Source organism: Barbus barbus, assembly GCF_936440315.1.
Source record: "Barbus barbus genome assembly, chromosome: 7".
Lineage (NCBI taxonomy): Eukaryota > Metazoa > Chordata > Actinopteri > Cypriniformes > Cyprinidae > Barbus > Barbus barbus.
In genome coordinates, this window is record NC_136735.1 from 5,562,441 (window position 1) to 5,574,558 (window position 12,118).

At 36.1% G+C, this 12,118-nt stretch overlaps 1 protein-coding gene across 1 annotated transcript; it reads right to left on the reverse strand.

The window, feature by feature from the left end:
• Positions 1-6,578: 6,578 nt before the first annotated feature.
• Positions 6,579-9,894, reverse strand: LOC306873164 (lipopolysaccharide-induced tumor necrosis factor-alpha factor homolog). The gene is made up of 5 exons (XM_079422250.1): positions 9,803-9,894; positions 8,951-9,060; positions 8,772-8,873; positions 8,176-8,323; positions 6,579-8,061 (listed from the first exon to the last, which is right to left on the reverse strand). The coding sequence occupies exons 2-5, from the start codon at positions 9,048-9,050 to the stop codon at positions 7,956-7,958; spliced, it is 456 nt and encodes a 151-aa protein (XP_079278376.1). The 5' UTR covers positions 9,051-9,060; positions 9,803-9,894; the 3' UTR covers positions 6,579-7,955.
• Between the last annotated feature and the right edge of the window lie 2,224 nt (positions 9,895-12,118).

A 12,118-nucleotide genomic window follows, 5' to 3' on the forward strand; every position in this document is an offset into this window, starting at 1 on the left:
GGTAAATATAAGGGGTGGAGCTGACAGTACAGTCATGAGGGCCGACGCTAATGCAGATTCAGAAGTTCCACACAGTAAAATCAGTCCCGGATTGAATGGTCAAGAACAACATGATTACAAAACTCATGAATTTCTAGTGCAAAAACCTCCTTGAATGTCCCATCTCTATTCTAACCTTGCTTATAACTTTTAGATGATCTTTTTTTGCTCAGACTGTCAGCCATTATTCTCTTAAATGCTTGACATAAACACACTAACACTAGGATTGTGGATGTAAGCAATACAGCTAACCTCAATTTACATGCTAAAACTTTTAGGTAAAAATTTATGATGCTTGTTTAGAAATGTGTGTGTATAGAGAAAGGGAATGTGTCATCACAGCGCAATGCATTCTGGGAATTTATGACAAGCAGAGACTGGGTGGTAGTGAATGTAGAAGTTTTACATTGTTTTATGTTTATATTATTTCTACTTAAAATCACATTGGAATGGTTAAGGCTTACTGTATCATCAATTGCCATAGCCCTTCTCTGGCGTCACTAATAGTTAGGAATCGAGTTATTTATTTGTATAGCCTCCACAATGCACATCGATTCAAAGCTGCGCTAATTTATTCTGTTACCTCTATAGGCTTAATACTTTCACATTGAGTAGTTTTAGGACTGGGCAATATGATGATTTATAACAAAGATAGGTCCACCGTTTGAGAGCTACAGTGGTGTGAAAAAGTTTATGCCTCTTCCTATTTATTTATTTTTTTGCATATTTGTCACACATCAAACATTTTTTAATAATACACAACCTGAGTAAATAAAAAATGCAGTTTTGAAATAATGATTTCATTTATTAAGGGAAAAAAACTGTCCAAACCGACCTGGCTCTACGTGGAAAAAGTAATTCCCCCCTAAATGTAATAACTGGTTGTGCCACCCTTTGCAGCAACAACTGCAATCAAGTGTTTGCAATAACTGGAAATGAGTCTTTCACATCGCTGTGGAGGAATTTTGGCCCACTCTTCTTTGCAGAATTGTTTTAATTCAGCCACATTGGGGGATTTTCAAGCATGAAAGGACTCTTTAAAGTCATGTTGATTGGCCACTCCAAAACCTTAATTTAGTTTTTCTTGAGCCATTCAGAGGTGGACTTACTGGTGTGTTTGGGATCATTGTCCTGCTGCATAACCCAAGTGCACTTGAGCTTGAGGTCACAAACTGACATTTATTTTACTTTTACTTTTACTTTTAGTCATTTAGCAGACGCTTTTGTCCAAAGCGACTTACAAATAAGAAAAAGTAACTAAAATTAAAAGTTACAACTCTATAAATACTATCTACCTACATATTTAAGAAAATAAAGAAATTAAATAAAATTGACACATGCATATAACATTTCAATAATAAACAAATAAATGGAAAAACTAAAATAAAAAGCGATACTTCTATCCCTTGGTGGACTCGCACGGTAGAGTTGATGGTCTTTACACTCTTCGGTCTTCACACGACGACTGCCGCGGTATAATAACGAGCTGATTTTAATATCCATATAGATAATGATAAAGATGCTTTGGGACTAGCGTTTAGATAATTTAAACTCTATTGGAGTTAGACAACACATGTCAGGACCTACTCATTGTCGTAATCATACTATAGATTTAATATTAAAAGGACCACCAGATCAAGACCCTGTGGCCAGCCCAATCTCCAGACCTGAACCCCACTGAAAACCTCTGGAAAGTGATCAAGAGGAAGATGGATGGTAACAAGCCATCAAACAAAGCCGAGCTGCTTGAAATTTTGGGCCAGGAGTTGCATAAATTCACCCAATAGCAATGCAAAAAGGAGGAGAGCATGAAAGCTGTGATAGAAACTCAGGGTTATACCACCAATACTGATTTCTGAACTCTCCCTAAGTTAAAACATTAGTATTGTGTTGTGTAATAATGAATATATGAATGTGTTTTTTTTGCATTATTTGAGGTCTAAAAACACTGCATCTTTTTTGTCATTTTCTGCAAATAAACACTCTAAAGGTGGTGCGTTCAGCGGAACGTACCATCCACACCGAGCTCCCTAACCTGCAGGACATCTACAGCAAGCGGTGCCTGACCAGGGCCAGGAAGATAGTGAAGGACCTCAGCCATCCCAACAATGGACTCTTTTCTCTGCTGCGTTCAGGGAGACGCTTCCGCTCCATGAAGGCGAACACAGAGAGAATGAGGAGGAGCTTCTTCCCGCAGGCCATTCGGAGTCTAAACCACTCTCCACTCTAATCACATCACCCCACACTTCCACTTTGCACATTTTTCAAGTACAATCTGCACTAATTTGTAGAAGGTTACGAAAGGATAAATGAGTGGGACTTACATATCATTTGTCTTTGTCTTTAGTATCCTTTTACTCACTTATACACTTTACTGCACAGCACAGCACACGGACACTTTATCACTGACATACACTTTACTTTTTATAGAATCTATATAGAATCATATTCTATTTTTTATTCTCATATCTATTTGTTATTTTATTTTATTGCTAGTTTATTCTGTATATATGTTTACTGTACTTTTTCTATTTGTATTTTTGTAAACTTGAGGTTTTTCTTAATTTTGTTGGACAATTTGTTGGACAGTCGTACAATACATTTCACTACATGTCGTACTACGTATGTATATGTATGTGACAAATAAAATTTGAATTTGAATTCTAAGAGGCAATATGTTTATTAGGAAATTGAGAAAAATGTTGTCAGTAGTTTACAGAATAAAACAAAAACAGATCTGTAAAAGTGTAAAAGCACAAGATAAAAGCACCTTTTAGCTTCAGAAGGGTGCATACGAGTGCCCCTTCTGCGGGGCAGCAGACTTGAACCCGACAGTCAAAGTGACGTTATGTAAGTGTGCAATCAGAGGAAGGCCATGAGGGTTTAGGGTGCAATTTGGGACAGGGCCATTAAAGTCATTTGGAACAAACATGGCAAGCAATGAAAGACAACAACCCCATTTCCTCCTCATCTTCACCTGGTATGTTTCCATAACATGGCTGTTAATATGTTGCAAATGTAAACTTGTGTATAATGTGTAATGATGCCTACTTTAACATCGCTTAGACCTGTATATACTGGTGGGTTCACTCATTTCTGAAGAAGTCACACTGTGGGTGTATGTAATACAGATAAACCCCATGTTTGAGTTCAAATGGAGAGAAAGAGACTGAGTATTTACTAAATATTAGCTAAAAACCTCTTCTGAATTTTAAATTTACTTGCATTATTTTTGTGTAATATTAAAATGTGTTTGATGATCTGAATCTTTTAAGTGTGACAAATATGCAAAAAAAATTAAATACAGGAAGGGGGCAAAACCCTTTTCACGGCACTGTCTTTATTGGGCTTACAAAAATTAACTATGGTTAAATAAAAAATAAAACCAAAAGAACATGGTTACTATATTAATATGGTAACCACAAATAACCCCCCGCAGCAACTGTGTGGTGGCATAGTCTCAGGTCAAAACATCTCTCTTCTATCAAAGCATTAAACAGGTTCTCCACTCAGTGACTCACCCACTGAGAAACCTGATGAATTGTACGGAGCGTCAAAATAGGGACAGCAGCCACCATAGTCAAATGTCTACTGAGAGGCAGAGTGGCTGACATCTTGGCAAATTTAAAAGTACTGGCTAAAGCTAAACGTGAATTCAGTAAGATTGCCACTAATGATGTTCGACCTCGCCAGTTGGAGATCATTAAAAATAACATTAAAGAGGTGTGGGAACTTGCAAGTATGATGTGACATTGTAATATGCTCTGGTCCCCTCCCTGCTTACCGCGGTGATGAGATACATAGCAGACTGTCATCACTCAATGGCTAGATGTCTGAGTTGTGCCCACAGAATAACGTAGGTTTCATAGACAGTTTTTTATAAATATAAAAAATGCTCTGATTTATAAACCAAAAATTGTTTTGTTTAACAAGAAAGCTATAGACTTTTAGTGTATTTTTCAACAAACATGCAAAATAACCATGAATGTTTTGCACAAAAAGGACAATGAAAATATCTTTTAAATTTAAAAGGATACTCCATCCCAAAATGAAAATTTTCTCATTAATCACTTACCCCCATGTCGTTCCAAACCCATAAAAGCTTCTTTCGTCTTCGGAACACAATTTAAGATATTTCAGATGAAAGCTGGGAGGCTTGTGACTGTCCCATTGACTGCATAGTAAACTGCACTGTCAAGGTCCATAAAAGTATGAAAGACATCGTCAAAACAGTCCATCTGCCATCAGACGTGCAATCTGAATTTTATGATGCGACGAGAATAGTTTTTGTGTTCAAAGAAAACTAAATATCGACTTTGTTCAACGTTTTCTTCTCCTCTGTGACACTTCCTGCAAGTGTTCATGAGTTCACTAGCAGAGCTAGAAAAAGTTGACTAACTAGATGTGCTCTGTTTGACAGAAACCTGGCTTAAACCAGATGATTATTTTAAATGAGTCTACCCCCACGATTACTGTTACAAACATGAGGCGTGTCCAAAAGGTAAAGGGGGAGCTGTTGCTACAATTTATAGCATTATTTTCAGTATTTTGCAGAGGTCTGGTTTTAATTATAATTCTTTTGAAGAAATTATGCTTTATATAACATTATCTAATAAATTTTGATGATAAATGTGACCCTGGAACACAAAACCAGTCTTAAGTCGCTGGGGTATATTGTAGCAATAGCCAAAAATACATTGAATGGGTTAAATGATACATTTTTCTTTTATGCCAAAAATCATTGTTCCATGAAGATATTTTGTAAATTTCTTACCATAAATATATCAAAACTTAATTTTTTAATTAGTAATATGCATTGCTAAGAACTTCATTTGGACAATTTTAAAATCAATTTTCTCAATATTTAGATTTGTTTGCACCCTCAGATTCCCGATTTTCAAATAGTTGTATATCGGCCAAATATTGACCGATCCTAACAAACCACACATCAATGAAAAGCTTATTTATTCAGCTTTCAGATGATGTATAAATCTAAATTTCGACTGGTTTTGTGGCATCCCTTGTGACATTTGTACTGGCTACTGTGTACAGGCCACCAGGACACCATCCAGCCTTTATCAAAGAATTTGCTGATTTTCTATCTCCTTTACCAATTTAGTGCTCCTCCTCCACCAAGTTAGTGCTTGGTGCAGATAAAGTCTTACTTGTTGGTGATTTTAATATCCATATAGATAATGATAAAGATGCTGTGGGACTAGCGTTTAGAAATTTAAACTCTATTGGAGTTAGACAACACATGTCAGGACCTACTCATTGTCGTAATCATACTTTAGATTTAATATTAAAAGGACCACCAGATCAAGACCCTGTGGCCAACCCAATCTCCAGACCTGAACCCCACTGAAAACCTCTGGAAAGTGATCAAGAGGAAGATGGATGTAACAAGCCATCAAACAAAGCCGAACTGCTTGAAATTTTGGGCCAGGAGTGGCATAAAGTCACCCAATAGCAATGCAAAAAGGCGGAGAGCATGCCAAGGGTTATACCACCAATACTGATTTCTGAACTAAAACATTAGTATTGTGTTGTGTAATAATGAATATATGAATGTGTTTTCTTTGCATTATTTGAGGTCTAAAAACACTGCATCTTTTTTGTCATTTTCTGCAAATAAACACTCTAAGAGGCAATATGTTTATTAGGAAATTGAGAAAAATGTTGTCAGTAGTTTACAGAATAAAGCAAAAACAGATCTGTAAAAGTGTAAAAGCACAAGATAAAAGCACCTTTTAGCTTTCAGAAGGGTGCATACGAGTGCCCCCTCTGCGGGGCAGCAGACTTGAACCCGACAGTCAAAGTGACGTTATGTAAGTGTGCAATCAGAGGAAGGCCATGAGGGTTTAGGGTGCAATTTGGGACAGGGCCATTAAAGTCATTCGGAACAAACATGGCAAGCAATGAAAGACAACAACCCCATTTCCTCCTCATCTTCACCTGGTATGTTTCCATAACATGGCTGTTAATATGTTGCAAATGTAAACTTGTGTATAATGTGTAATGATGCCTACTTTAACATCGCTTAGACCTGTATATACTGGTGGGTTCACTCATTTCTGAAGAAGTCACACTGTGGGTGTATGTAATACAGATAAACCCCATGTTTGAGTTCAAATGGAGAGAAAGAGACTGAGTATTTACTAAATACTGGCTGAAAACCTCTTGTGACATATATATGCGTGCCCCCCTCATGGTAGTCAACCAAAATTTTTCTTTAAATTTATCTTTGATCCATGCAGTACTGAATATTTTCATAAAATACAGAAAGGTATTCATTTGAGGTTTTGTAAGGAGGTCTCGTTCGTTGCCGTCGTTAGCCATTAGAGAGCATCCTAGTGCCTCATTTTTGTTTTGGGGTTATCAGGTGTCAAATATTGGCTTCACCTGTGTGTTGTTTTTATACGGTTTTTATACATCGTTCTGAAACACTTTACTCGGACGTATGGATAACTTATTTAACATTACGACTTGTTTCAGAACGTTCAGATTTGGTAACAAAATGATAAAACGAAACATTCCCTGAATGTGACAAGAATCTTTATCTCAAATTTTCACATAACAATAATCTGTATCCAAACATCACGTGACTGTGGAAGCACATAATCCAAAGTAAAGGATATGATCCCCATCTATGTCAATCTTAAAAAAAACTAAGAAACATTATAATATGACGTACCTGTGTGTTTCTGCAGTCTGTGGAAAGCTGTAGAATTTTTTTGATGCCCTTCATTGGATAGTACATTGCAGAGATAAGAGGTGGAGCTAAAATTAGGCTATTGGTAAGAAGGCCAATGCTAATGTGTTTTCAGAAGTTCCTCATATCATGCAAAAGAAATGACAAAGTTTACAAAGTAGCCTACCTGAATGAATAACACCTAGTGTCTCGTTTTAATCCCAGTAATTCTTATATCAGTCAGAGTCTCAGACTGTTGACCTTTATGTTCTTTCAAAGAACAAGAGGATTGCAGGTGTATGTTTGTGTTGAATTAAGAATTAAAAGAAGTTCAGTTTCAGCCTGTAATGTGCATAATGTTTGTTCAGAGGTTTGTGTGTATCCTGTAACAAATAAAAAGATATGTAAGACTTGAGAATGAAACTGGATACATCACAAATGGATGCGGAGACAACAACATATTTGTCTGTGTGGGTTTAGTCTTTTATTCTGCTGTTCTACAGGACCATCTTGTGAACGTCTGGTATAATGATGTTTTTTATAAAATAGACTATAGTTCTTTTGTAAGTGAAATTCAATGATAACAAGGGTTGAGCAACCATTTCAGCAGTGAGTACAGGCAATGTTGCTGGTTAGAAGCTAGTATGCCATCTAATATTTAAGCAAGGAAAAGCATGAAGAAATAATTCATAGGTTTTTGCTGCGTAACACTTGATCAGGACCTTCATGAGCTGGACTATGGTGGATGGAGACCCATGTGGTGGTATGTGGTAAAGTGAAGCTGACAGATGTGTCAAAGTACATGATAAAACCACTAAAACCCATCATGGACAGGCTGCTCCATTTGTCCTCACCTTTGGTTTGTGGCACTGCATTTGAGTTAATTTCAATGCAAAGGCATATTATTGAATAAACAAAATTGCACTAAATAATCAAATTTGTTGTAAAGAAAAAAAAGTAGGATGGCTTTTAGAGTAAAATAATAATTTAATAAAATAAACCTATGTTGTGCTAAATGACAATGAAAGTACATTTGCTTAAATTTAAAACACAAATTTTAAATGAAACTATATGTAACAACAAAAGTCTGGATAATTATTGCAGTCTTATATGCCCATGTTAGATATGGTTGTATGTCAAAGAAAAGCTAATACACAATTCTGTCAAATTCTCAATGTTACTGCTGAAGATTAGTCTGGATTTATTTTCGCTGCAACAGAGTGAATTACATGCGTTTGTACAGGAAGACGACTCTCTTGCAGTTTGGACAGCAATGCTCTACGTCTTTGCAGGAATCCACAAAGAACGGAAGCAAACAACATGGCCAGATCCTTTATAGAAAAAATAAAACAAAACAAAAACTCTTTGATTTCACTTGTAGCAAATGACTCTCAGATTCAAAAACGATGCCTTGCAAATGACAGATAAGTCGTTTTGTTTCTTACATTAGAAGGCCAAGACCTCCACAGATGGCCCAGGTAAGCAGGCCGTTGACATATCTGGTCTCGGTGACAATCTGCTGCTGGCAGTGAGGACATTTCATCTGTCCCGGGACATCGGCTAGACCCGGTGACACCACCATTACCTGCGTGACTACACAGAAAATAAATAAACAACAGTTATATTTTCTTTACATTTTTAGAGTGTTTTGAGAAATTCATCTTAACAAACTTTAATTCCTACACACTCAGAAATAAAGGTTCTTTACTGGCATTGATGGTTCCATAAAGAACCTTAAACAACCTTGATACTTTTCAATGCACAAAAGGTTCTTTAGATTATTAAAATGTTCCAAACAAGAAGAAAAAAGTGGTTCTTTTAAGAACTGTTCACTAAAAGGCTCTTTGAGGAAACAAAAATTGTTAAAAATCCTTTTTGGAAGTTTCATTTTTGGGAGCGTTATTAGTGGATCTATTAATAATTTACTCTTTGGTCATTTTGGGTGCTTGTGAGGACAAACGGTTATATTGTTTGGATCTGTACACCCAGCATGTGCTGAGTTTGTAATGAGTAAGTAATATGAAGTGAAATGTATGCTGACCTACGACTGGTGCTGATGCAGAATGGACTGCTGGAGCCACAGCAGCTGAAGTCATTGGAATGCTCTGTTTGGGTTGATGTGGATAAACTGCAGGAACAGGACCTGAGAAAACCTTATGATAAACTGACAGAACCAGTTCAACTCATCTCTCTCAGATGCAAAGATAGGGGTCTACTCACCTGGTTGAGGTTGGTATGCAACTGTTTGTACTTGGTTAGACATGTTGGTTTGGTTCATCGGAGGACCAGGATATGGGGGAAGATTGGGTTCTTTCTCCATTATTAAAGTTCTGTGAGATGAAAAAGCACATACATTTTCATCTTTTTTTATCCATTACTTCAAAAATCCTTAATGTTATATTGACATTTTCTGTCTCTTCACAGCAGGGCTTGTGCAGCAGGTGACCCTTATGTGTGCCAGATATTTATTTTAAAACACGTTTCTAAACAAACAAGAAGGACAATTCTGACTAAGTGCTAAATTCAGTCAAGCAAGTTATTATTTCCAACCCACACTCATGCCATTATCATACACACACATTCTTTGTTTTTCTTTATGTTTTTTTTTTTTACTTACTTACTTTATGGCGACTCAACGGTTGAATATAAACCAAAAAGTTTGGTCACACTGCCCATTGATTGTAGACAGAAAGACACAAAGGCCCGGTTTCACAGACAGGGCTTAAACTAAACCAGGATTAGGCCATAGTTAAATTAGGACATTTAAGTAATTTTTATAAAAGTACTTAGAAAAAAACATTACTGGTGTGCGTCTTGAGGCAAAACAAAGGCACTGATATATTTTAAGATCAGTCAGAGCAAGTTTCTTTCAGTTGAAACAGCTCAGATTTAGATTTTAGTCTAGGATTTGGCTTAAGCCTTGTCTATGAAACTGGGGGAATGAAAGCAAAACTTTTATCCTTAAACCTCAAAGAAACATTTGTTCTGACAACCAAAAGGCTACTGTCAACCAAAGTTTGGTAATCTTATTACTGCTGTAATTGTCAAGTTGAAATATACAAGAACACATACCTAGTTTATTGAGAGCTCCGGAAAATCTTCCTAGAAAGTCACTGTGTCAGTGTTGAGTGTCTCAACGCAAAGAGATCTCACTTTCAGCCAACAGATAGGGAGAGAAAGAGAGAGAGAGAGAAAGATAGAGAGGGAGAGAGAAGGGGAGGGTATACCTTATAATTCTTGTGTGCATATAATAACATAAACATGTCAAATTTAATATTTATATTGTTATTTGCTGTGGCTGTTCACCATTGCTTCTAACTTTTCTTCCCACTGTTTTAACTGCATATTTTTTCACTGTAGTTCACTTACCTTGTGCTTCAGTCTGGTAAGCCTAATAATCTATTAAGTCTAGTAACAAGAAAATAATAGGCCTGCATTTCAATAATACTCATACATTCGATTGTTATATTCATAAGTGAATGAGTTTGTCTTACTATGTAATCCCTTCAATATCCTATATTTGTTAAAAATAGTGCTGCCTTTTTGCATTTAGTTTTTTTAAAGCTCAAACCTTCATAATAAAGACTCAAAATTAATAATAAAAAAGGTTCAAATAAAAACAAAGAACGGTGATAAAATGGAGAATTAAATAAATTATTATAGCCTTCATAAATGACATTAGGTTAGCCAGTCTGGTTATTTATGACGAGTTACACTAAAGACTTGAATTCTGAGCTTTATAACAGGCCTAATAATGGTGCTGGGCAAATTACTGGGTCTGGGTCATGCAGCAAATTCCCATGACGTTCAGCGATTTTAATCATAGAAAAACTCCAAATAACGTTTTCTACAAAATTTCTAATGGATAACATGTCGGATTTTCTTATATATCAGAAGCTTTGAACTAACCCTGCTACAAGCTAGTTAAACTAGCCTACAGTCAGGCTACTAATAAATCATTTATAGTAACTTGTAATTTGTTACTGACTACATTGAAGCTGTCTACTGTACACTGAACATGTGAGGCTGGATATTTTTAACTATGAGGTTAAGTAGTATATAATTTAATGGAAAATGTTTTGGATATAAAGAGGTTGATATCATTATCCTTTTTGTATGCATCTGAAAGGCATGCTGTAGACCAAATGTTGGACAAATACCACCTAACTGCGAAAGTGTTTTGGAATACTGTAGAACCTATGTGTCTTAAGCAGCATTGTGATATGCAGAAATATTCCAGTTTCCTTCTAAACCTATGGCAGCTTTAGAGGTTTGGGTTATGCTGTATGCCGTGACTGTCAGTGGGTAAGGTAGATCATGATTATTGATGAAAAAAGGTCATCATGAAAACATAGGGTTACCAGTTACCAATGAATTGACCAAGCTGAACTGAGAATCAGAGTGAGGGTCTGCTGACCTGGTTGGGTTTGATAGAGAACCTGCGTGTGTGTGTGTGTGATAGGGAATGTTGTTTTGGACCATTGATGGGCCAGCGTATAGATCAGGAGGAAATTGTCCTTTTTCCATTATCAGCAATCTGTGAATGAGAAAAACACGTGCTTTAAAAGTTTGACAGTTCTACATGCAACACTTGCAAAGCAATTTCCTTTTAAATGCCACTTAATTGTCCCATGTCCATCTGTGTTTATCTGTCATCATGATCACTTGAAAGCAGAGCTTCGACCAACCAGTTTGACAACATTTTATCTGCCTGGAGGAGTTAAAGATGTGAATAACAGAAAAGTCAGCAGAATATGTAGTTTAAAATGAGAGAATCTGTGTCATATTTCAAATCAAACATTCTAAAAGTGAGCGCTTTAACGGTTGCTGCCAACAGCTACTGACATTGAACACTTCAACATGAACCAATGGACAAAATAAAGAGAAGGCCACGCAGGTAAATAAGGCCACTTTTGACATTGAGATTTACCTGATTCACCCATGTCATCTGATAATAAGTTAACAGATTTTAATATTGATATTATCTTTATCTCTGGTTTTCATATAAAAATGATTTGTATCCAAACATCACAAAAAGACAATAAAAGCAATATTCAGTTAGCTGAAATGAATGAAACAAATTGGATTTATTGAATTCTGATAGGATTGGATTTATTGATGAAAACCTTGTTACTGTGTATTTAAAACATTATGTTTATTAGTACAACTGCAGAAACCGTATCTGTTTTATTAATGTATGGGTGACAAATATGCATGGCATTATGTTATTATTTGTTTACAGTGCCTTCCATAAGTATTGGAACAGTAAAGACAAAATTGCTCTGTTGGCTGTGGAGTCAAGACATTTGCAAATATGATTAAAAGATGAATATGAGACAAAACTACAGAATGTCACATTTTATTATTGGGTGATTTAACACATACATG